This window comes from Zalophus californianus, chromosome 14 (genome assembly GCF_009762305.2).
Source record: "Zalophus californianus isolate mZalCal1 chromosome 14, mZalCal1.pri.v2, whole genome shotgun sequence".
Taxonomy (NCBI): domain Eukaryota; kingdom Metazoa; phylum Chordata; class Mammalia; order Carnivora; family Otariidae; genus Zalophus; species Zalophus californianus.
The window spans coordinates 33,970,553-33,997,067 of record NC_045608.1 but is presented as its reverse complement, the minus strand read 5'-3'; the positions used below and the strand labels follow the sequence as shown (position 1 = coordinate 33,997,067).

The window sequence follows — 26,515 nt, the reverse complement described above, 5'->3', positions numbered from 1 at the left end:
TAATAGGGTATAGCATGCAATTTTAAGTTTTATGTTTGTTACGTTAAAATAATATGCGTATATTTTTACAGTAACATTTAATCCTAAGTTAACAATAGTTTATATCTTAGTATAGCAAAATTAAATAACCTATGTAATATGTTTGTATTAGTCTCCTGCTCTTCCCCCATTTCTGGAGAGCCGTAATTCAGAAGTGAGTCAGAGTTAATTAGGTTGCATCTGTGAGGCCTTAAATCAGTCCCACACCAGTGCCATTGTTCCCTCCTGGAAAAGGCCTTTCCGGTTGATCTTAGCAGGGAGACATACATTCCTGTGCCTTCCAGAGAGGTTCTGTGGCAGCTGAGCTGGTTGGCAACACTGTGTGGTTGGCACTCAGTGAACCAAATCCAGAGTTTTCCAGAGCTTTGTCATGATTCCCAACAAGGAGGAGAATCTGACTTCTCTGTCATTTAACCACCCCCCCACCCCCACCTGACTCCCCACTTCTGAGGCTCTCAGACTCTTTTACCAGTTGAGTGAGACAGTCACTACATTCTAAACTCAGGGAGGCCTGGGTATGTGTTTGTGGAGTAGGTACTAGTTAAGCATAATCACTAGGTTTCTGTCTTGCATAATTTTGTCCTGTCCATTTTGGTGCCAAGGTTTATTGGGGTGATAAGCTTAGTTGGCAATATAATGAATTGGTTGAAAAATTTTGTAGGTAGTTAAAAATATGTTCTGGACTTCAGGAGGCAGTTGGGGCCAGAGGAGGAGTTTTGAGTCATGGTGAGGGAGATGACCATTGAAAGCTGGGTTGAGTGAAGTCCTATGACAATTTCCTGTTGTATGCACATAATTTTTGTGGGACTTACATTTTATTTTATTTTTGAATTACAGGAAGATAAAAACAATTTATTCTCTTTTTAGCAAAACCAAATGCATTTTATTTTGTTAGGAGTATTAAGAATTACCTCTGGGTTTCATTATAATAACTTATGAGTAATTTCCTGGATACAGTTGAAAACAGTTGGCTTTATATGTCAATTTCATGGTCCTTTAGCCAAGTTGATCGATTTTTTTGATTACATATAAATACACAGTATTTCTCTTAGATGGCTGTTTTGCTAGCTAGCTTTTAGCACATGGAAATGCTATTTTTATGCCAAGGAAATAAATCATGTGGGAAGAATGCAGCCTTTATAGTTAAATATGTGAAAACCTTAAAACATTAAGATTCCTACTAGAATGATACAATGTGGATGTTATGGTCACCGAATGTTCTGGTGTAATGTTTTTTATAAAATAGAGTCTGGGCTAAGCTCATGGTCATAATTACAAATGATACAGATAGATAAAATCCCCCATATTAATTTCCTTTTCTATATGACAAATAACCACAAACAAACCCAACAGCTTAAAACAACATCACTTACTGCCTCACAGATCTGTAGGTTAGAAGTCCAGGCGCAGTATAGCTGGATCCTGTGCTCAGGGTCTCACCAGGCTAGACTCAGGTATCTGGTATGACTGCGATCTCATTCTCGGCTCACCAGTTGTTGGCAGGATTCCTTTCCTTGCAGCTGTAGGACGCACACCCATGTTTTCTTGTTAGCTATTGGCAAGGGGCAGTTCTCAGCTCTAGAGGTGCTGTGGCCTGTAGTTCCTTGGCTTGTGCCGCCTGGACAGTTTATAAGATGGTAGTTTGCTGCTTTTTCAAGGTTGGTGAGAGCACATCTCTCTTGACTTTCAATCTCTGGTCTTTTAAGTGCTCATTGATTAGGTCAGACCCATCCACACATTCTCTCTGCTTCACTTGAAGTCCGTTGATTAGTATCCTCACAGGAGTGAGTTCCATCATATTCAGAGGTTGTGCCCACATTTCAAGAGGAGACTATACAAGGAGTGTATATGAGGAGCAAGAATCTTGGGGAACAATCTTAGAAGTCTGCTACCGTGCCCAATTTATAAACTGGCTTTGTTCCCAGAATTTAGCAAGTTGATCTTTGGAAATTCAGAATGCATTTCTCCAATGAGCCTTATTGTATGAAGTAGTAAGTTACCAGGGCATGGCCCACAAAAATTCAGTTTAATTCATATGAGTTAAAACAGGCCATACTGTGTGTGTATGCACGTGCACAGATCTTTTTAAAACATAATTGTTAACATACAGAAAAGTATAGTATAACATTTTTATATTTTAATTTGGGTTACAAAACAGCTTTTTCCCCCACTGCATCCTAACATGCAGATTGCTTGCCATTTTGGCTTTTGGGGTGAGAGAGATGGGTGAAGCCTGCACACTTCCTTCAGATACAGGTTAGATGCCAGGAAGAGAGTCTTGGGACAGGGGCACGATGCACCTATCTGAAGAGGTGAGGAGCTGCTTAGGGTGTGCTGGGCTTGAGGCTGGGGGAGGGGAAAGGTGAGGGCTTTGGAGGATTGGGGGAACAGTGTTAGCGATGCCTTTCCTCTTCATCCTTCCACCTGAGTGGGATGGAAGAAAAGGAAAATGGGTGAGAGTTGGCAGGAAGGACGTTGTCTTTGGCTCACTGAGGCAGCAGTGGGGAATATGGTAGTGAGGACGGAGTAGGGGAGGGAATTCTCCAGCAGGCAGGAGGTGCTCTGGGGGTGTCTGGATGGCTTTAGTGGAAGGAAAGAACTCTGGGATGATTAAATTGGGGCTTTTCTAATGCTTTTCACAAAAGCTTGCAGAGAGCAGTTTGTTGAATTGGTTAAGATACTCATTAATGGATGATCTTTACCAGACTTAAACTACTCTGTTTGAAGTAACCTATCCTTAAGTTCTTCTGCTTTTTGTCTGTCTGCATGATGCATGAATGGGCAAATCAAAGAGTTTAAAAGATAAGCCAGATGTGCAGAGCTCATGGAAACTTTGTGGTAGAGCAATTGCTAAATATGCCTGATACCTTCTTGCTAGAATCTCAAATAGAAAAGTGATCTCTGCTTTAAATCATTTAGAGCTGCATTATTTGACATTTCTTTGTTTTGTCTTTAGGTTTGATGAGGCAGCACTTTCTATTCAGAAAGAAAAAAATATTTATAAGGAGATTGAGAATTATCCAACTTGTTACAAGGTATGTTTTGAAAGTGCTTATTTTTGGCTTTATATTTGTTAATTTTTCATATTGGTGTAACTATGTACATAATTCTGCATTCCATGGATATTTTAAAAAATAATTTTGACCAAGATGGAGTAAGCCCACTATAGTCTATCTTTCCTGCTGATTACAACTAAAACTTCTGGACAAAATACAAAAACTTCAGAACTCTGAAAAATAAGAGCAAGAGGAGTGAGCACTTGGAGAAGTAGCTGGTGCGGGAGTGGCTTTCCCTGTTTCTCTTGTGGCCTTGCTTGAGAGAAGCCCCCAGTCATGGAACAGATGGTGCAGCACCCAAAACGCCCAAGGAACCCATCTATCCGAAGTTTCTAACTGGAGGGACTGGGAAAAGCAGCCCCATTGTCTTCTTGTTTCTCCCTTGGCTTTGCTCTGAGGTTGAGCCCTAGTCATGGAGCAGTGGCTGTGAGAGTGGTGCAGCAGATAAAACACCCCAAGAGGCTGAGTCTCTTTGGTCAGAGGAGCTAGGACAATGAGCTAAGAGCAAGGAGAAAAACTCAGGAATCCCGAGTGTGGGTGTGAGCAGGTGCCTGGGGTTACTCTCCAGCTCTGCGTGTGGCAGACAGACCCAGAGCAGCAGAGCATAAGCTTTGAGAGCTGCAGTAAGGTATGATCGCTGCCCAGGATTCACAGCGCCCTCGCAGGGCTCTTGCTTGGGGCCGAGCCGCAGCAGGGGGCAGAGGCACTAAAGACTAGAGCCACTGCCCACCATGTGCGGACAGACCATGCATCTGAGCCTGACTGCTGGATTGCCTGCTGAAAACCTTCACATTCTCCTGAGAATTATAGGAGAGTCTATGCAGCAGAACACCCACAGCGTCCAGGATACAGTCCCAAAGCACTCAACATAGGAAATAGGACCAGTTCCCAAGAGAAGACAACCGGTGCCAACCCAGAGATGACCCAGATGTGGAAATTACCAGGTCACGACTTCGAAGCCGCTATCTTAACTATTCCATGAGGTGCAAAGGTAAACAGATGAATGGACAAGAGAACTGTGTTTTTGTTTTATTATGTTTTAAATAGAAATTAAAAATAAATGAGAATTTTGGAACTGAAAAAGCAAATGTCTGCAGTAAAATACTGGATGAACTTAATCTGATGATGGAGATGATAAAGATTAGTGAACTTAAGGACAGATCAATGAAAGTCATCTGAAAAATAAAGAAAAAAGATGGAAAAACACTTTTTGAAGAGCTGTTTGCCAGTAAGATCTTATCAGTCACATCTTTGGTTTTATTAATGCCTTTGTTGGCGTATAAATAGTATTGTTCCTATTATCTAAAGTTTTTGTTCATTCACCTTTTCCTGTTATTTCTTTAAGAATTCCAAAGTATTGTGGAGTCATGGGTCCTGCTTCAAGATTTCCCTTTTCAAGATTAAACTTACATAGTTACGAGACTTTTTTTTTTTTTTTTTTTTACAACGTGTGGTGCTTGTGTTCTAAGTTGTGTTATTCAGTGTGGTCCTCAGACTGGCAGTATTGGGACCACCTGGGAGCAGAGTCTCAGGCTTGCCTTGGACCCCGTTAAATCACAGTCTTCATTTAATAGGAGCTGGAGTGGTTTCTGTGCACAGTAGAGTTTGGGATATACTGCTTGCCGCAGTATATTCTCTCTCGCATGTGCCGTGGAAGTTACTAAGAATTTATCAATCTCTGTAGGCAAGCCTAGACTCTAAAAATTAAATTCCAGATGTCAGGAAATTGACTTTACTAATAAATAGATGTCAGTTTGGATCATAATCCCCTCTTTTGTTTTAGAAAACAATTGCTCAAGTCTTAGTTCATCTCCACAGAAATGACTACGTGGCTGCCGAGCGGTGTGTCAGGGAGAGCTACAGGTAAGGTGTTGGCAGCCCTGTCTTGACTTGCAGTGTCAGCATTTCTGTTTCCCAGTGTAAGATCACTGCTTAGACAGCTCTTGTTGGCCGTGAAGCTAGTTTTGGTTTTTAATAAATTTCACAGTGGTAGGAGGACTTACCTACCATTTCAACAGGATTTTTACAAGTTGTGATCTTTCCTGGGTTTTTCTCCTGGGGATTTCATGGGAGTGAATGACTGGAATTATTTTGTTCCATTTGCCTTCTGAGAAAAAAAGAACCAAAAAAAGTAGAGAAATGTTCTCAGATTGCATTACAAGAAGATCATTTCTTCTTGGAGGTAGTTAAAATAAGTGGTCCAATCGGGGCACTGTTGACATTTTGAGCTGCTTAATTCCTTGCTCTCGGGCCTGTCCTGTGCATTGTGGGATGTCTAGAGCATCCCAGGCTGCTAGCCACTTGTTAACAAAAATGTCTGCAGCTATTGGCAAACATCTGTTGGGAGTGGGGGCAGAGGCAGACCCCCCGGGGGCAGGTGGAGACCTGTGACTCGTGGTTGCTGTAGCATCCCAGGGTTCAGCGGGAGCGAAGACTGTGCTGCGCTGGAGCAGCTTCTTGAAGGCTATGACCAGCAAGACCAAGACCAAGTGTCCGAGGTCTGCAACTCGCCGCTTTTCAAGTACATGGACAATGATGTAAGTGGCCTTTTGTCCTTCTTCTTGATAGGTGGAGGCTTCTAGATTTTTCTCCTATGGACTTGTGAGATTTCCCCCTCTTATTTTTTACCTCCAGCCACTGCTTACAAAGGAATGTGGCATTGGCACTGAATTTCACCATAGGCTTAGAAGGCTGAGATGTCAGCAGTGTGGGTTTACAGCCATTTTTCCAGCCATCCAGTGGTATTGACTGTATGTGTATTTTTTAATTGGGCTCCATTTCTTAGCCTCTCCTACTACCCCTTGACCTCTGTAGTTGCTTAGTTTAAGTGTGTTTTAGGCTTCACTGTCTGAAAGGGGCTCATCAGGTAGTGGCCTTTGTAATTGGATAGACTTGTCGGAGGCCCACTTCTGTGACAGCTGGTTGTATGATGCAGGTTAGTAATTAACTCTGTAAGCCTCCATTAACTCACCTGTAAGCCACTGGCCCCTGTCTTGCCAACCTGTCCCGCAGAATAGAGTGGTCTGCATGTGCAAAACGGCCTCACACACTGCTGTATTCAGAACCTGAGTGTTACTGGCTTTCCCTTTTCACTAGATTTCTGAGCCCCTGTTCATGTGATTTGGTATCAGATCAGCTTGAGACCTTCAGGTTTTTTTTGTAATGATGTATGTAGAAGGAATCTATTGTTTTTTGTTTTTTTTGGGTTTTTTTAAAGTTTTACATAGGCTTTTGTAAGTCTGATTATTTTTAAAGAATTTGTCACTAGCTTAACTCTTTTCGTTTACTCAGCAGATCTTTATTTTGTAGGCACTGTAGGTATTACTTAGCTGAGTGTGTCCCGATTATCTCCAATTCCTAAGTGTGATGTGTAACTGATATTTTTACCAGTTGTGTACCTGCCACGTCACAGTCACAAGCCATCTGATGGCAGAGAAGTATTGAATTTTGTTCTGGTTGTTTTTCCATCTAAATGGTAGTATTGGTTTTCCTGAGGTAGAAAATGAGGATCTGTCTCTTATTGATAGCTACTCTTGACACGTGGTATATTGAGATTCAGGTTATCTGGCTTCTGAGAACATGCTTTGTCATTGACAGTATGCTAAGCTAGGCCTGAGTTTGGTGGTTCCAGGAGGGGGAATCAAGAAGAAATCTGCAGCACCACAGGCTAAGTCTGAAGGCGCCACGGCCCCCACAGCGGAGGAAGACGAAGATGAGTACGCAGGAGGCCTGTGCTAGGACCTTGCTTTGCCACAGAAAGGAAGAAAAGTGTCCTGACATGCCATTCATGGACTTGGACCTTGTCTAAGGGGATCCAGACTTCTTTGCAGTAGTGGTTTTGAAAATGCTAATAAAGACTCATGTTTAGTCATCATTTCCCTAAGTACCCACTATGTGAAAACACTTCTTTCTCTTTCCATAAGAGCCTTTCTAAGACATCAGCAGGAATTAACAGAAAAATATACTGTCACATTTTAATACAGTTGATTTTTAAATTTGCAAGCCACAAATTATGTTCCAAACAAAAGGGACACTAGGCATAGAAATTCTTTTCTCTTGGGCTTTTGTGATTTATTGTTAGAGAATTTCCTTTGCGTTTTATTTAATAATTGCTGCTAAAAGTGAAGTTTGCTGAGTTAAACAAAGTAGTATTTTAAACTTTTGTTTTGAAAAGGAAGTTTATCCCCATTGATATTAGATACATTTAAATTATCAAATCTTTAAATCTTTTCAGAGGTAAGACGGGGACAGGATGCTCTTTGGAGCCTTACAATATTCTTTAGTCCAATAAAAGGTATGTTTAAAGTCTTATGTGTAAGTTGAAAGTTTTGAAGCTATAGTCAACTCTAATGAGGACTATTGTGCATTCTAACAAAGAGGTAATATTCCCATCAGTCTAGAATATAGGCCTTTGTTCCCTCCGAAATAATTTCTGATTCATCTAGAGCTGCGGTGGGACAGTAACATGGCACGGGGACGCTGTGTATACCGCAGACGTGTAGCTGAATGGGGAGAACTGTTTCTGAGGTACTTCTGTTGAGAGGACTGAGCCGCCAACATGTCAGTCCTTGTAGGTAGTCCTAGAAAGCTATTTGTGAAGCATTCCTTTTTCACCCATGCGGCTTGGCCCCATCTCCAAATCTATTCACTGAAGAGAGGCACCCATTAGCAGCAGTGTGCATTCTGCAGGCAGATGCCACCCAGAGTGGTCCCTGTTCACGCAGCCCATCTGCCTTTTCCCAGAGCCGGCCTTCTCCAAGTGCAGGTGCACATTTTGCTGCTCCCTGAAGACACCAAGGCCCATCCTGATGTCTGGTTTTAGCCACAGCTGTTTCTGAGGGAGAAGAGGACTTAGCCAGGATGGCATCCTCTGTGCACTTGGCTGGGGGCGGTGGGAGGGTAGAAGTTGTTATTGAAGATCTGATTTAAAACACCCAACAAATTTAATGCTTTGATTCTTCAACTTACTTGCATAGTTCTGCAGTAGCAGCTCATTTTCAGTAATCGTGTGGAGACGAACTTTGAACAATCTCAGCGAGGCTGTACTTAGACATTTGTACTGAATGGCATAGTAATACTTCGAGAGCCCGCCACTGCTGCTGGGCCCTTTATATCCAGTCAGAAACTTCGGGAGTCTCGTGTTCATGCTCATGTGAGCTAAGCAACCATCTGTCTAAACAGATTTGGCAGCACTTAAAAGGTATTTTAGACCATTTGTTTATAGACTACATTACCCATTACAGCCTTGGAAAAGTTAAGTGTTACATATTAAAAATGAGGAGTGATTCAGTGCATTCTGTATCAGCAGGGCAGCTGACCCTTAACAACATGAAAGGCTCTATTTCTTTCAAGTGCAGCCTCTTCCCCCGACCCTGCCACCCCTCCCCGCCCACACTTGGGAACTAACGAGCCGGGACTTCGGGATATTTCTTTGATGTCAGGGTTATTCTGTGTGGTGTCCAGGAAAGAACCCTCGTTCCATCTTCCTGCATTTTATTTTTCCATGTATAGAAGTCTTTATCCTGAGAGTGTGGTCAGAAGTGGGAAACGTGTGTTTACAACAGGAAAAACTTTTCCAGAACTCGTGTCATCACTTTTACCAAAGTGGAAGCCTGCATGAATATGCTCAGTGTTCTATTATATTGTAAGTGAAGTCAATCTAGAAATATATTTAATATATTGAATTTATTTGTGCATATGCAGAATATGGTATTTGTGTATGGAATCTGTGCTTCCTATTTTTTCCAGTTCTTTGATGAGTAAATATTAAATGTGTTGTTATGGAAATGTAGATTATTGCTTCTATGGGGAAGATAATTATGAAAATAAAACCTGAAACTATATAAGTGTGATTTATTACTATTGCTCATTTTGCTTTGCTTATTTCCTTTTTTCTGAGGACTCATTCTTAATTATTTATGTGATTCCAGCTATATTACACAAGAATGATATTTTGTTCTCTTAAGTTGTATGTTCTGTTCTTTGGGAGTCAGTTAAGTACCTCTAGGAGTTTAAACTACCCGAGCTTTTTAAGATACTGATCACCCAGTTACTATAATACTGTACTACCTGCTACTTGGTGAGATGGAAGATTTTATGCATCTTTCAAGAGGATCATTCTTTCATTAAGGGAGATGAGGGAAAGAAGTGCATCGCTTCCGGGACGGACCACTTATTGTGGAGGACACTTGAGTTCCCTTTCCCCTGCCACTCAGGACCGTAATGGTCCCTTGTCCATCCCTGATAGTGGGAGCCATGGAGCAGAGCCCTCAGGTCACCTGCGATGCACCTGGAGCAGGAGTGAAATCGGTTTCCAGTGCATCTTAATATTGTTTGGATCCTTCATTGCTCCATGATCTCTTGGAGGCCGACCTCTGCCTGCCTTCAGACCACGACCGGGGGCTCTGGACCTGGGGGTGTAGTGGGGTGACAGCCCAACATCTCCCTCCTCCCTTTGGAAACTGTGCTACCTTTCAGCCCTGTGGTGGGCCCTCAACGGTCATGTTGAAACACTGTGTCCACACCTGGCCACAGTGGTTTGGTCCCAAAGTTGGCTTCTGACTTAAGCTGAGCAAATCAGGGTTCATTCCCTCCCAGAGAGGGTGGGATTTGCTCTCACTATCCCGGCTGCTCTCTCTTCATCATGTTTTACTTCCTAGCACTTCTCAGTACTTGAAATTATGCTATGTATTTATGAGTTTATTATCTACAAACGGTGAATAAAATGTGAACTCCATTAAATTAAAATACGGCCTCCATGAGAGCAGGGCCTTCATTCTCTTCTTCACCTGTGAGTCTTCCGGAACAGTTTTTGGCTCATAGTAGGAATTAAATAAATATTAATAGCATGAACAAAAGCACTCAACAAATGTTACTGTTTGCTTTTTCTGAAATTGGCTGGTTTCCGGTCCTGCTCTTTGTCACTCTTAATGTGTCTTAGCCAGTACTTACCCAGGGCTTTTCAAACCGAACAGGTGTAATATTACTAATTTCATGAAAACGTTTTTTAATTTACGGGCTTCTTTGTTTTCCCCCTCCATGCCTAATTTAGAGGGATAGAACATAGCCTGCTAGATATTATTAGGCTAAAGCACATGAGAGATTTAGAGATGTGCTCTGAGGGGGCGCCTGGTGGCTCAGTCACTTAAGCGTCAGCTTTCAGCTCAGGTCATGATCCCAGGGTGCTGGGATTGAGTCCCATGTCGGGCTCCTGGCTCAGCGGGGAGCCTACTTCTCCCTCTCCCACTGCTGCTCCCACTTCTTGTATGTTCTAGCTTGTTTGCGCTCTCAAATAAAAATCTTAAAAAAAATAATAATGTGCTCTGAGAACTATGTGAGCACATGGAGATCAGTTCAGCTACCTGCCTTCCAGGGTATCTTGGGTGATTTTCAGGCTACTACAGATACCAGAGCCAAACCATAACGTTGTCTTATAGCTTGAAGCTGAGATACAGTTTGGCTTTGATATCCCCGGGGGTGATCCATCAGAGGGATGGTGATTGGGAAAGAAACAGAAATCTGAAATAAAAGTGGTTTGAGCTGCACTGTTCAAATCTTAGAACTCGTACACAGAAACCTTGCCTTTCCTCTTGAAGCCTTTCATAAGCTCCTTCTAGAACCTGGGCTTCCCAGTTCAAGAGTTGGAACATCCTCCAGCTTACGTCTGCCCTAAAGACCTTGACAGAACGGTCAGCATTGCCATAGCTTAGTGCATAGACAGCTTGCAGAGGATTTCTGTTCAAAACAAACCAGTGTTTCACCTTCAGTGTGCTCAGGTTCAATCCTGATGCCAGTAGCTCCTTTTAACTGTGGTGTCAGCCAACGTTTCTTGGGGTTTGATGGAATAGGATTTAAACTGAGTCTGTATAAATGTCCCTGGGCAGAGGGATACCTCCCAGAACGATGTGGGTAAATAATTTTAACTTCAGGGCCAAAATCAAGCATGCTAAGTGAACTCAATCGAACTGTGATGTTTAGAGCATTGTAGAATTGACCACACGTGTTTTGATACATTCCCAGATTTGGGAAGTGGTTTTGTAGCTGAGTTGCACTTTCCAACATCCTCAACAGCTTCTTCGTTCTCTGAATGTCTTTGTCCCACCATCACCTCTACAGAGGCCTCATAGCTCAAGGTCCACCTCCATGGCTTTTGTGTGCATACAGACAGCTGAACACCCCCCCGGAAGCCAGACTGTCCCATCACCCGGCAGACATGTTTGAGAGGGGTAGCCAGGCTTACGTTCAGAGCTGAACATTGGCTTAAACATTCTAATGCAATAATCCTAACCAATTATCTTGGCAAACAAGGTGGGTTTATATATCTGTGTTATCAGAGAAGGGTGTAGAAGGCATAGAAGGCACGAAAAGAAAAGATGAATGTGATGGAAGTATTAGGACTTATCAGGCCCTGACTGCTGTTGAGACCCTGGAGACTTCTTACCCCACTGGTGTGAATTCATCCGGTGAATACGGACTGGAATGTTAGTGTGTGGCTACACAGGATGGTGAGCGATGGCCCTGCTCCCCACTTCCCGCACTCCCTTGCATCAGTTGTGTGCTGCGGACAGCCGCACAAGGGAGAAAACGCAAGGTTCCCAGATGACCTAGAGCTAGGGCTGCCAAGAGATGCTCTGCAGCTGCCAGAGACCCCAGCCTGCTGGAGTGGTGGGGGTGGGAGGGATGCGGTGGCTGGGTGATAGACATTGGGGAGGGTATGTGGTATGGTGAGGGCTGTGAATTGTGCAAGACTATTGAATCACAGATCTGTACCTCTGAAACAAATAATACAATATATGTTAAAAAAAAAAAAAGCAGGAGGGGAAGAATGAAGGGGGGGAAATCGGAGGGGGAGACAAACCATGAGAGATGATGGACTCTGAATAACAAACTGAGGGTTCTAGAGGGGCGGGGGTGGTGGGATGGTTTAGCCTGGTGATGGGTATTAAAAAGGGCACGCTCTGCATGGAGCACTAGATGTTATACACAATGAATCATGGAACACTACATCAAAAACTAATGATGTATGGTGATTAACATATAATAATAAAAAAAAGAATATGCTCTCTCTGGCCTACCTTCTAAACACCGACATCAGACCATCAGCAATGTGGCTCCAGACCATGCTGCCCTATATAATGCCCACAAAGAGCTACCAAAATTCAAATAAATTAAAACGATGTAAATGTAAAATTAATTTCTTTGGTCACACTAGTCACATCTCAAATGCTCGATAGCCCCATGTGTCTAGTGGCTACCAGACTGGACACACACAATACAGCATTTCTGTCCTCCTGGAAAGTTCTGCTGGACACTGCTGCTGTGGATCATTCAAAGTGCAGCTGAGCACTGTTTTGGTACAGGTATAGGTATAGGTGCAGGTACAGGCACAGGAACAAGTACAGGCACAATTACAGGTACAGGTGCAGGCACAGGTACAGTCACAGGCACAGGCACAGGTACAGGTACATGCACAGGTGAAAGCAGAGGTGCATGTACGGGCACAGGTATAGCCATAGGTACAGGCACAGGCACAGGTACAGGTGCAGGTACAGGCACAGGTATAGGTACAGGCACAGGTACAGGTACAGGCACGGTGCAGGTGCAGGCGCAGGCACAGGTACAGGTGCAGGTATAGGTACAGGTACAGGCACAGGCATGGTACAGGTGCAGGTACAGGCACAGGTACAGGTGCAGGTACAGGCACAGGCACAGGTACAGGTAGAGCAGATTCTGCAGCTCTAGAGTCAGGTCCTTCTGGACTGCCTTTCATTTGGCTCCTTCTGTCCGACCCTTGAGTGTCCTGCCTGATAAGGGAGACATAGTATCCAGGGCCCCAAGAAACCAGTTTTTTCTGTCAGAGCTCACTGTTTTTTTTTTTTATTTAAAAAACATTTATTATAGAAATAAAACAAAATTACTGAAAGAAAACATAAAATGTAATTTTGAGGTGGACAAGACTCTTTGGTGTGTTAAAATATGCAGACAGCTTAAAAAGAAAGGTAATTAAACTACATTAAATTTTTTTTCTTTAACTGTGTCCAAAAGCTCTATATACAAAGTCAAAAGTAAAACAACCAATTTGTAAAAAGTATTTGGGCTCATATCACAGAAAACTAATTCCCTTAACATACAAAGAGTTTCTACAAATCAACTTAAGCAGTAAGACGCACAACCCGATAGAAAAAGTGAACAAAAGACAGGACATAGGGTTCATTTAAAAAGTTTGAAATGTAGTAAAAATTGTTAACTTCACCTCCTATGGAAAAGCTGCATATTAAACTTTGACATGATCATGAACAGATTAGAAGAGATCATAAAGTTTGAAAACACATTATGGGTATCATTGTGAAGAAAGTGTCTTTCATTACCAGTAAAATCACAAATTGGAACAACCTCTATAAACAGCTACTTAAAATATGTATCAGTATTAAAAATGCATATACCCTTTGAAGTAACAATTCACCTTCTAGGAATATATTCTATAGATACACAGATGCCAACTCATAGATATCCAGCTTCATTCCTTGGAGCAATGCTTGTAGTTGCAAAATATTATAAATGACCTACAGGTATATTAACAAAGGACAGGTAAATAAATTATGGGCTGCCATGCAACAAAATACTAGTCATTAAGAAACAAAACTAGCAGATCTATTTGAGCTACTACGGAAAGATAACCTTTAAAAATATCAAAATGCAGAACTGCATGTACAATATGTACTATTTGTGTGATTACAGAAAAATAACAAAGATTACCCCAGAAGGATGCACCATTGACTGGTAGTTGTTACTGCCTCCAAGGAGGGCAACCTGAAGCTCCAGAACAAAGAAGGAAGGTGACTGACACCTTTGATCCTTTCACCCACTCTTTTTGTTTTGTTTTGATTTAGAACTCGCTGGGTTTATTCTTTCTCCTGAGAGTCACAAAGTTGCCTAAGCAAGGTCCTTGGCTCTTTCTCTTCTCCTTTCAGGCTGGATTCCTGGATTAGAGGAAGGTTTCCCACATTAGCAACCCAGAGACATTTAAAGGTTTCTGACAGAAATGCCCTGTTCCCCAGCAGAGAGCAGGGCGGGGGGGGGGGGGGGGGCGCTCGGTTACACAGGAAGCACCCCACGGTGGTGGTGAGGGAGCAGGAAGCATGGACCCTTCCCCACTGAGGGCGGTGAGCGTGCGCTTCAGAAAACCAGCCCCCCAAACACTGCCTGTGCAGGTGGGCTTCTAAGTTGCTCGAGCAAGTGATGATGATCCACGAACTATTAGAGAGAGAGTGAGGTGCAAGGCTATCTGCAGGTGGCCGGGTCCAGCCTGAGCCCACAAACACAAGTCTGTGATGTACTTCTGAGCTCAGGCTTCCCCTTTCTGGGTGACAGTGCTGAGTGCCAGCCTGCCGGAGAGCTGCCCACAGAAGCAAGTTTCACTGGAGACAGGAAGAGCCAAGGAGAGCCTCACAGGCCAGGCATCTTCCCGCCACTGACGAGCATGACTGCAACAACAATGATAGGACACGTTACAACACAAAGGGCTCCTTTGGTGTTTCTTTAATGTCTAACAGTCCTGAGGGGCAGGAAGGACATTTTACAATGAGGGGAAAGGGAGTCCAAAAACATTAAACAGTTTTCCCTAGATCGCAGCCGGGGAGTAGACATTCAAACCCGAATCTTTTGCTTCCAAGTCGTGGCCATTTTCCTCTTTTCCAAACAATAGTTTGGAATGGCATTTGCTTTGGTGTTTCTTCTACTCCTACATTCTAGTTCTGCTCTCTAGATTGATGGGATAAAGTCTGTTTCTGTTGCTGTGGTTAAAAGGACAGGCTTCAGAATTAAAGAGATAAGGATTTAAGAGCTGTGTGATCTTGGAAAAGTTACTAAACCCCTCTGAGCCTCAACTTTCTCATGGGTATTCCTACTTCGGATGGTTGTGGTAAGGATGTGGTAAAATGGAAGAAGGTGTGACATAGTCACACTTCAAGGAGCTTAAAAGCCCAAACGGGAGTGAGACTAATGTCCCATCAGCAGGCAGAATAGCGTGGTGGTTCCGGGTGAGATCCTGGGGCCACTCTGCTGGGGTCAAATACCAGCTCCACTGGTTAGGGAACTCAACCTCTCTGGGTCTCAATTTCCTCATCTGTATGTGGCATTCAAACAAGTCCCCAGTGCCAGAGAAGCCATGACGACCGCAGCAGGAATATGTGCGAACCACTTGGGATGATTCCAGCATATTTCAGTGAGTGGGAGCAGTAGGGTGAGGGGCCAATTAGGGGAAGGACACGGACACGAATAGAACCTTGGCATTTCCAAATTGGCTGGCGAGGCGGAGCTGGGGGTATAGCTTGGCAGGTACAGGACTGCAGGAGGCAGAAAGTTTATGGAGAGGATAAGACTTCTTTCAGTTTCACATTTCAAATTCCTAATTTCCAAAGGAAAACATCTGGTCCCTCAAAGGGACAGACAAGGAAGAAACTGCTGGTGTCAACCCCAAAGGAGGGTGGCAAGAGTGAACATCTCAGGTCTGATCCATGCTGATCCTGTGCCCGGGAATCTTAAATTTTTCCTTCTGGACTGAGCTTGGCCTTCCGTGGAGCTGAAATGTCCCCGTTTGCATGCTTGGGCCAAGCATCTGCGTCTTAGGATCTCCTCCCTGCGCCGTGCAGAGTGATTGTTTTTCCACAGTGAGGAAGGAGCTGTGCTTGCCTAAGGGGCTGGGTGGGGATGGCTGAGCACAGGGAACACACCGGGGCCCATCATAGCGGGGCAGGAGGCTCCACTGTCTCCTCCGAAGGACACAAGTCTGCAGGAGGATGCCAGCCCCTTGGGGTGCTCCTTGCCCCCCTCACCTCTGCTCACACCTGCTCCCCAAGCCAGAGGGCTTTTCCTTTCTCTCTTTTCTCTACCGAGAGCACATCCTTTCCTGCAGATTAAAAGACCTGATTTTTCTGATCATTCCTGGATCTCAGGCCCCAGGCCAACGGCCTTTCTTCTGAGTTCCAGTCTTTCATACCCAGTTGCCTACTCGGTGCCTCTCATTTCCACATTTCAAACTCACCATGTCCATCAGAGAAACCTGGAGTTCCCACCTCCACGGGTTCCCCCACCGCCCCATCTGGGAAACAGCGTCCAGTCTCGGTGGAGGCAGAGACAGAGGATTTATCCTCGACATGTCACGTTCCCACGCCCAGCCCACCAGCAAGTTCCAACGACCCTGTCTTCAGCCCCCAACCCACCCACTCCCTCCTGGTCCAGGCAGTGGTGCACGGTAGTAGCTAGTTTTCCTTCCTGAGAGGGGATTGTTAGTGCTGACTTCTCTTCAACTTCGTCATCAGTAACTTCACCTTGGTAGCTTGGGACCAGCCATGGTGGGAGGAGGTCCACCAGGGAAATTGGCCAAGGTGACCAATCAGGGCTTTTTCTTCACTCTTGACTTTTTCTTTTCTCCAAAGAGCTGAGGTTACACACTGCCAGCACACCAGCAAATACAGGTTTCTGGAAATGTAGGTGACATGCTTTGTTCTTCCTTAAAGCTTTTTGATAACCTCTCCCTGCACTTGGAAGAAAATTTGGCTTCTTAATATGCTTTACAAGGGGTGTCCATGTCTCTGGCCTCATTTTGTGCCAACTGCTTTCAGAAGTCAAGACCATGTGGACCCAGGTGAGTCAAGTCCCTCTGGAGAGGCTTTGTCAGATGAGCTGAATAAGGCACGTGTCGTGAGTTTGAATTCCACAGGCCTCGCTCCCAGGGTGCAGCACTGACACTTTCTATATGTTATAGAATTTTCCTAACTTTGCTGCCCTGTTCAGCCTGATTAAGAAAATAATCTAGACCAGCGCTGTCTCATAAAAAACATGAGTCATATATGTAATTTTCAGTGCTCTAATAGTCATATTAAAAAGTAAAAAGAAACAGGTGAAATTAACACTAATAAAATGTTTTATTTAGCCCAATGTGTGCTGCTCCAGATCTGACTTGTCCCCACTGGTCCTTGGGTGTGTCCTGATTCGCTTCCATACTCCCAAGGTGCACGGTTATCCTGGCTCAGACTCAGGTGTTTGCCTTTTGTCCTGTGGCATCCAGGGAACCCTCCAGGATCTCGTCCCTGGAGACAGGCTCATAGGTGTGGCTTCCAGGTCCTGATAGCTATCCCTTCTTCAGGATAGCTGGTTTCCCCACTCCAAGGCCCATTCTCACCCTCCCAGGACACCGGAGGCTGTTATCAGGCACTTGCGGTGATCATTCCTTTGTGGCAAAGCTGCAAACTCCAGGGGTCAGGACAGGCCATGCAAGGCCAGACTCCAGAGTCCATTGGGCTCTTGCATCCTCCATTTATTTGAGAGAGAAAGAGACAGAGAGAGAGCACGAGCAGGGTGGAGGGGCAGACGGAAAAGGACACTTCCTGTTGAACAGGGAGCTTGATGCAGGGCTCGATCCCAGGACCCTGAGATCATGACCCGAGCTGAAGGCAGACGCTTAACTGAGTGAGCCACCCAGGCGCCCCTGCTTAAATCTTCTATCCGTTCCTTACACAGTTTTCTCATGTAAACCTGTGTGTCTGTAGGTATGTGCAGATGTGTGTATGTACACACATGTGTATATACCCGTATCTATATCCATCCACATTTATCTGAAAGGCAACAGTAACAAAATTTAACCAGTGCGGTTTTAATTAATTAATTTACAAATGCTCATACAGCCCTTCCTCTGTGCTGGGCACTGTTTTAAGTTGTTTACAAATATTGCTGCATTTAACTTTCAGAATAGTTTTATGAAGTAGATACTATCAATGCTTCTGATTTGGAGATGGGGAAACTGAGTCACCATACCATTTCTGTTACCCAATTCATTACTTACTGCTTTGTTATTGTTTTAGGGAAAATCCTGACCTTGATCAATACTCTACTTCTTTCAAAACATAAAAAGAACACTTTGCATGTGTAAATAATGCAGGCTAAGAGCTTCCCTAGGAAATGGTGCAAGAGAATCTCATTGATTTTCCTGGGTGAGGATATGATAATGTCCGAGGCAGAGTTTCACTAGGATTACAATTTCCACTCGGTAGCAAATTATACTTTGATGCAGCAGTTGGAGTAATATAAGACTATTCCCATTGCTTCCCATTGGATTTACATGTTTACTCTTACATATCACTAGGAACGAGTTGTTTTGTGTTGTTTGTGCTTTTTTAGAGAGGGAAGGAGAGGCAGGGGAGGAGCAGAGGAAGAGGGAAAGAGAGAATTTCAAGCAGACTCCACATGCAGCACAGAGCCCGAGTTGGGGCTCAGTCTCATAACCCTGAGCTGAAATCAAGAGTTCGTTGCTTAACCAACTGAACCACCCAGGCACCCCTCACTGGGAAAGAGTTTAACAGTCAACTTGACAAAGGAAAGGTAGGGAACCAACAATCAATAATACCGAAGTTATCTGAAGAGTTCGGGTGACCAAACAAGTTGATTTGCTTGGGTCTAGAGGTTACCTGGGACCTGGGACTGTCAGTTTTAAAACCCTGACAGTCCCAGGCAAATGGGGTAATTGGTCTCTCTGCTCTTGGCCTAAGGCTTCTGATAGTAACAGAAGCAAAGCAGCAAGAATTCGATATTGGGCCTTATAATCTGGAAACTGTGTCCCTCGAGTCCTCCCTTGGGACCCTACAATGAACTCAAGAATGATGTTGTGTTAAAAATGGATTTCTTGCCTTATACAAGGTATTCCTGGCCTTCCTGTATTAATGTAGCTGCTCTGTATCTTTTTTTTTTTAAGATTTTATTTATTTGAGAGAGAGACTGAGAGAGAGAGAGAGAGCACATGAGAGGGGATAGGGTCAGAGGGAGAAGCAGACTCCCTGCTGAGCAGGGAGCCCGATGCAGGACTCGATCCTGGGACTCCAGGATCATGACCTGAGCCAAAGGCAGTCGCTTAACCAACTGAGCCACCCAGGTGCCCGTTGCTCTGTATTTTAGACATAACACAATTAAAAAAAGATCTCTTCTTAATTATTTTAAGCCTCTTGACATGATTGCCTTTGATACATGACTTTTTCTTTCCAATGTCTGTTTTTTTTTGACTCATATTGATAACAATATATTAATTGTAGGAGACCTCAATACTCCACTCTCAGCAATAGACAGATCATCTAAGCAGAAAATCAACAAAGAAACAAGAGCTTTGAATGACACACTGGACCAGATGGACTTCATAGATATATACAGAACATTCCACCCTAAAACAACAGAATGCTTATTCTTCTTGAGTGCCCATGGAACTTTCTCCAGAACAGACCAATATTGGGTCACAAATCAGGTCTCAACCAATACCAAAAGATTGAGATTATTCCCTGCATATTCTCAGACCATAAGGCTTTAAAACTGGAACTCAATCACAAGAAAAAATTTTGCAGAAATTCAAACACTTGGAAGCTAAAGACCACTGTGCTCAGGAAATCAAAGAAGAACTTAAACAATTCATGGAAACCAATGAGAACGAAAATACTTGGGTCCAAAACTGATGGGATACTGCAAAGCCAGTCCTAAGGGGGAAATACATAGCCATCCAAGACTCACTCAAGAAAATAGAAAAATTCCGAATTCACCCAACTAACTCTACACCTTAAAGAACTAGAGAAAAAGCAACAAATGATGCCTTAGCCATGCATTAGAAGAGAAATAATTAAAATTAGAGCAGAGATCAATGAATTAGAAACCAGAAACACAATAGATCAGATCAATGAAACTAGAAGTTGGATCTTTGAAAGAATTAATAAGATCGATAAACCACTGGCCAGATTTATCCAAAAGAAAAGAGAAAGGATCCAAATTAATAACATTATGAATGAAAGGGGAGAGATCATGACTAACACTAAGGAAATGGAAACAATTATAGAAATTATCATCAACAACTATATGCCAATAAACTGAGCAATCTCAAAGAAATGGATGCCTTCCTGGAAATTTATAAGCTGCCAAGACTGAAACAGGAAGAAATTGGCAATCTGAATAGGCCAATAACCAGTAGCGAGATTGAAGCAGTGATCAACAACCTCCCAAAAAACAAGAGTCCAGGGCCTTGTGGATTCCCTGGGGAATTCTACCAAACATTCAAAGAAGAAATAATACCTATTCTCCTGAAGCTGTTTCAAAAAATAGAAACAGAAGGAAAATTTCCAAACTCATTCTATGAGGCCAGCATTACCTTAATCCCCAAACCAGGCCAAGACCCCATCAAAAAGGAGAATTTCAGACCGATATCCCTGATAAATATGGATTCCAAAATCCTCAACAAAATCCTAGCTAATAGGATCCAACAACACATTAGAAGGATCATCCACCATGACCAATGGGATTTATCCCCGGGATGCAAGGGTGGTTCAACATTTGTAAATCAATCAATATGATAGAACACATTAATAAGAGGAGGGAGAAGAACCATATGGGCCTCTCAGTAGATGCAGAAAAAGCATTTGACAAAACACAGCATCCTTTCCTGATTAGAACTCTTCAGAGTATAGGGATAGAGGGAACATTCCTCAAGTTCATAAAATCCATCTATGAGAAACCCACAGGAATATCATCCTCAATGGGGAAAAGCTGAGAGCCTTTCCCTTAAGATCAGGAACACGTCAAAGATGCCCACTCTCGCCACTACTGTTCAACATAGTACTAGAAGTACTAGCAACAGCAATCAGACAACAGAAAGAAATAAAAGGTATTCAAATTGGCAAAGAAGTCGAACTCTCTCTTTTCTCAGATGACATGATACTTGATGTAGAAAACCCAAAAGACTCCACCCCCAAATTCCTAGAACTCATACAGCAATTCAGTAATGTGGCAGGATACAAAATCAATGCACAGAAATCAGTTGCTTTCTTATACACTAACAATGCAACTGTAGAAAGAGAAATTAGAGAAACGATTCCATTTACAATAGCACCAAACACCATAAGATACCTTGGAATAAACCTAACCAAAGAGGTAAAGGATCTATACTCTAGGAACTACAGAACACTCATGAAAGAAACTGAAGAAGACACAAAAAGATGGAAAAATATTCCATGCTCATGGATCAGAAGAATAAACATTGTTAAAATGCTACACAGAGCAATCTATACCTTCAATGCCATCCCAATCAAAATTCCAATGACATTTTTCAAAGTGCTGGAACAAACAATCCTAAAATTTGTATGGAATCAGAAAAGACCCCGAATCGCCAAGGAAATGTAGAAAAAGAAAAACAAGGCTGGGGGCATCACGTTGCCCGATTTCAAGTTACATTACAAAGCTGTGATCACCAAGACAGGATGGTACTGGCACAAAAACAGACATATAGATCAGTGGAACAGAATAGAGAACCCAGATATGGACCCTCAACTCTATGGTCAAATAATCTTGGACAAAGCAAGAAAAAACATGCAATGGAAAATGGTGGTGGGAAAATTGGACAGCCACATGCAGAAGAATGAAACTCGACCATTCTCTAACACCATACACAAAGATAAACTCAAAATGGATGAACGACCTCAATGTGAGACAGGAATCCATCAAAATCCTAGAGGAGAACACAGCAGTAACCTCTCTGACATCAGCCACAGCAACTTCTTTCAAGATACATCTCCAAACGCTAGTGAAACAAAAGCAAAAATGAACTTTTGGGACTTCATCAAGATAAAAAGCTTCTGCACAGCAAAGGAAACAGTCAACAAAACAAAGAGGCAACCCACAGAATGGGAGAAGATATTTGCAAATGACACTACGGATAAAGGGCTGGTATCCAAGATCTATAAAGAACTTCTCAAACTCAACACCCAAAAAACAAATAATCAAGTCAAAAAATGGGAGAAGACATGAAAAGATACTTCTCTGAAGAAGACATACAAATGGCTAACAGACACATGAAAAAATGTTCATCATCATTAGCCATCAGGGAAATTCAAATCAAAACGACATTGAGATACCACCTTACACCAGTTAGAATGGGAAAATGGACTGGGAAAGAAACAACAAATGTTGGAGAGGTTGTGGAGAAAGGGGAACCTTCTTACACTGTTGGTGGGAATGCAAGTTGGTATAGCCACTTTGGAAAACGGTGTGGATGTGCCTCAAAAAACTAAAAATAGATCTACACTATGACCCAGCAATTGCACTCCTGGGTATTTACCCCAAAGACACAGATGTAGTGAAAAGAAGGGCCATATGTACCCCAATGTTCATAGCAGCAATGTCCACGATAGCCAAACTGTGGAAAGAGCCGAGATGCCCTTCAACAGATGAATGGATAAAGAAGATGTGGTCCATATATACAATGGACTATTACTCAGCCATCAGAAAGGATGAATACCCAACTCTTACATCAACATGGATGGGATTGGAGGAGATGATAAGTGAAATAAGTCAAGCAGAGAAAGTCAATTATCATATGGTTTCACTTATTTGTAGAACATAAGGAATAGCGTGGAGGACATTAGGAGAAGGAAGGGAAAAATGAAGGGTGGGGAATCGGAGGGGGAGATGAACCATGAGAGACTATGGACTCTGAGAAACAAACAGGGTTTTAGAGGGGAGGGGGGAGGTGGGGCTGGTTAGCCCGGTGATGGGTATTAAGCAGGGCATGTACTGCATGGAGCACTGGGTGTTATATGAAAACAATGGATCCTGGATCACCACATCAAAAACTAATGATGTGTTGTATGGTGACTAACATAACATAATAAAATTTAAAAAATTAAAAAAAAAGAAGTCAAGCCCCTCTGGACCCGGGTGAGTGCATATTAAGTATTACCCCATCCCGACCCCTGCACCCCCTTATCCTGACCCTACAGTGAAGCCGAGCATTCTTAATGTCAAAAACAAAGTACAGGCAATGAGTTCAGTCAAATAAGTGCCCAACTTAGTGAAAATATTTAGGTTTCAGCTCAATCAGTGAAATGAATTAAAGCATCAAACTGTGTTTTCATGGTGCCTGAATAATTGTTTGAAACGAGGAGAGTTCAAATACACCGGTTTGAAATAAATGACTTTCTGAAATAATTGACTTTCTGAAATAATTGACTTTCTGTCTTTTTTGTTGTTGTTAAGGTTCTTGTGTGGCTTCAATTGGCACATTGCTTAATTGTGGAGATCTAGCTTCTGATGTCACCTTTCAAGCTAGTTCATACAGGGTAAATTAGACTCACAATGGGTTATTTCTCCCCTGGTTAATCAATAGCAGTGAGAGCCACGATTTAGTGTCAAGGGCAGCCTGGTGTGGCAGGAAGGCAGTGGCTTTGTGCAGGGGCTTGCGGCAGAGTGACTATACTCCAGCGGTGACTGTGGCCAGACCACTGCACCCCTAGGTCTCATTTCCCTCTGCTGTGAAAAGGGGGGCTGCGCCCAGGTGCACTCAAGGCCCCTAAATGTGGAAGAGTCAGGATTTATGATGGAATGACTGATGCCCTCTTTCTTTCAGGTTGGCTTTAATTTCTCTCCTCCGGTTCGCAGGTAGAAACATTCCATTTCTCTGGTCTCATACACACTTACTGCACCTGGAAGGGGAACAGACACCAAGCATCATGCCAGACTTCTCAAAGTCAATGGCTACGGGAGGTCGGCTGTGAAGTCCGTGGCCCGAAAAGGGGCTCTAGGCTCCTACAGAGTGACCTGTTGTGGGTCAGGCTAGAGGAAGGTCTCAACACCCTTGGTTAAAAGTTTATGATCTTTTGCCATACCTGGGTGGCTCAGTTGATCGTCTGTCTCTTGGTTCTGGCTCAGGTCATGATCTCAGAGTCGTGAGATCAAGCCCCGAGTCAGCCTCCACGCTGAGCATGGAGCCTGCTTAAGTTTCTCTCTCTCCTTTTCCCTTGCCCCTCCCCCTTCCCTCTCTAAAACAAAAACAAAAACCTTTATGATTTTTAAGGTCCTTCTCTTCTGCCGTCTTTCCCATGAAGCATGCAGAGTCTACTTTCCACACCTACCCTTCTGTCCTTGAACTCCAGGAGCCTTTGCTCACGGGCACTTGCTGGCATTCGTCTGAATCCGCTGTACCGTGTGGTCCGACTCTTTGGTCTCCATGCGAACTGCCTTTTCATTCCCTCACACTTGTGCACTCTGAGCGTCTGTGTGTGTGTAGGGCTACACTTGAAGGACGTCATGTGAGGCCTGACAACCCCAGTGTCCCCCCTGTGATCTGCACTACCCATGGATGCTCCTTGGAGAGGGGCACTTGGTTCCCAGGCAGAGGGGCCAAGGCTTGGTTCTGGAAGCAGCTTATGTCTCAGGGCCTTTCAGGAGGCCTAACCATGTATTCATGTAAGTGTTTATAAAGTATTTCAAATATAATTGGGTAGGACAGTCTTTCAATTCCAGCCTCTCTTCCTCACCACATGTGAGGAGTGGGGTCAAGATACAGGGACTGTTTCCTAGCTTCCTGGGGCTTCTGTGACAAAATACTGTAAACTGGGTGCTCCAAACAATGGGAATTTATTCCCTCCCCATTCTAGAGGCCAGAAGCCTCAGACCAAGGTGTCAGCAGGGTCACCTTTTTCTGAAGGCTCTAGGAGAGAATTCTCTGTTTCTCCTTCTCAGCTTCTGTGGCTCCTGGAGATCTTTGGTGTTCTTCAGCTTGTGGCTGCCTCACGGTTTCTGCCTCCATCCTCCCATGGCCTTCATCTCTCTGTGCCTATCTCCTCCTCTTTTCTCGAGGTGAGGACACCAGTCATGAGTTTGGGACCCAGCCTGATCCAATGTGGCCTTATCTTAACTAATCACATCTGCAAAGACGCTGTTTCCAAATAAGGCCCATTCTGAGGATCTGTGGGTGGACATGATTTTGGGGGGAAATATTCAGCCCAGTATAGGTTGGTTCTCCAGAAACCAACTCTGAGCTGGGGATTTATGCATGAGGTTGGTAGGGGAGACTCTGGAAAACACCTTCCAGGAATGAGGGAAGCAGGGGGAGAAGTTAGCAGAGAGGCAGCCGTGAATAAAGAGGAGTGAAGCATGTTAACACACTGGAGAGAGTTGTGGGTTTCTTGCTGACTTATCAAAACACTGACATCACCAATAAAATTTGCAATGCACCATTACACTGCAAACAGCAATTACAAACCATTTATGAGTTTGTTATTTTAAAACATATTTGTGAAAATTTGAATTGTCCTGAAGTCTTACAGTTAACAGGTAGAAGAAACATCATAGAGGTTTCCCTAAATTTGACAAGAATTCAATACACAGTAATACCAATAATGAGCTATTAACACAAAAGAAATTTACCTGAATTATCAACACTAGAAAACAAATTTAATTCAATCATCTTTTTAAAAATTTTTTTATTGTTATGTTAATCACCATATATTACATCATTAGTTTTGGATGTAGTGTTCCATGATTCAATGTTTGTGCATGACACCCAGTGCTCCATGCAGAATGTGCCCTCTTTAATACCCATCACCAGGCTAACCCATCCCCCTACACTCCTCCCTCTAAAACCCTCAGTTTGTTTTTCAGAGTCCATCCTCTCTCATGGTTCGTCTCCCCCCTGACTTACTCCCCTTCATTCTTCCTCTCCTGCTATCTTCTTCTTTTTCTTTTTTCTTAACATATGTTGCATTATTTGTTTCAGAAGTACAGATCTGTGATTCAACAGTCTTGCACAAATCACAGCGCTCACCATAGCACATACCTTACCCAATGTCTATCACCCAGCCACCCCATCCCTCCCACACCCCACCATGCCAGCAATACTCAGTTTATTGCCTGAGATTAAGAATTCCTCATATCAGTGAGGTCATATGATACATGTCTTTCTCTGATTGACTTATTTCACTAAGCATAACACCCTCCAGTTCCATCCACGTCGTTGCAAATGGCAAGATCTCATTCCTTTTGATGGCTGCATAATATTCCATTGTGTATATATACCACATCTTCTTTATCCATTCATCTGTCGATGGACATCTTGGCTCTTTCCACAGTTTGGCTATTGTGGACATTGCTGCTATAAACATTGGGGTGCACGTACCCCTTCAGATCCCTACATTTGTATCTTTGTGGTAAATACCCAGTAGTGCAATTGCTGGACCGTATGATAGCTCTAATTTCAACTGTTTGAGGAACCTCCATACTGTTTTCCAGAGTGGTTGCACCAGCTTGCATTCCCACCAGCAGTGTAGGAGGGTTCCCCTTTCTCCACATCCCCGCCAGCATCTGTCATTTCCTGACTTGTTAATTTTAGCCATTCTGACTGCTGTGAGGTGGTATCTCATTGAGGTTTTGATTTGGATTTCCCTGATGCCGAGCGATGTTGAGCACCTTTTCATGTGTCTGTTGGCCATTTGGATGTCTTCTTTGGAAAAATGTCTGTTCATGTCTTCTGCCCATTTCTTGATTGGATTATTTGTTCTTTGGGTGTTGAGTTTGATAAGTTCTTTATAGATTTTGGATACTAGCCCTTTATCTGATATGTC

General features: G+C 43.3%; 1 protein-coding gene across 1 annotated transcript in view; it reads left to right on the top strand.

Moving 5' to 3' along the window:
• NAPG (NSF attachment protein gamma) overlaps positions 1-8,951 on the top strand; it is a 36,711-nt gene extending 27,760 nt beyond the window's left edge. The window contains exons 9-12 of the mRNA XM_027576798.1: positions 2,996-3,074; positions 4,879-4,958; positions 5,503-5,632; positions 6,693-8,951. Of these exons, the coding sequence (XP_027432599.1) occupies positions 2,996-3,074; positions 4,879-4,958; positions 5,503-5,632; positions 6,693-6,833 (430 nt within the window). The 3' untranslated portion in view covers positions 6,834-8,951. The remainder of the gene's footprint in view (positions 1-2,995; positions 3,075-4,878; positions 4,959-5,502; positions 5,633-6,692) is intronic.
• The last annotated feature ends 17,564 nt before the right edge of the window (positions 8,952-26,515 follow it).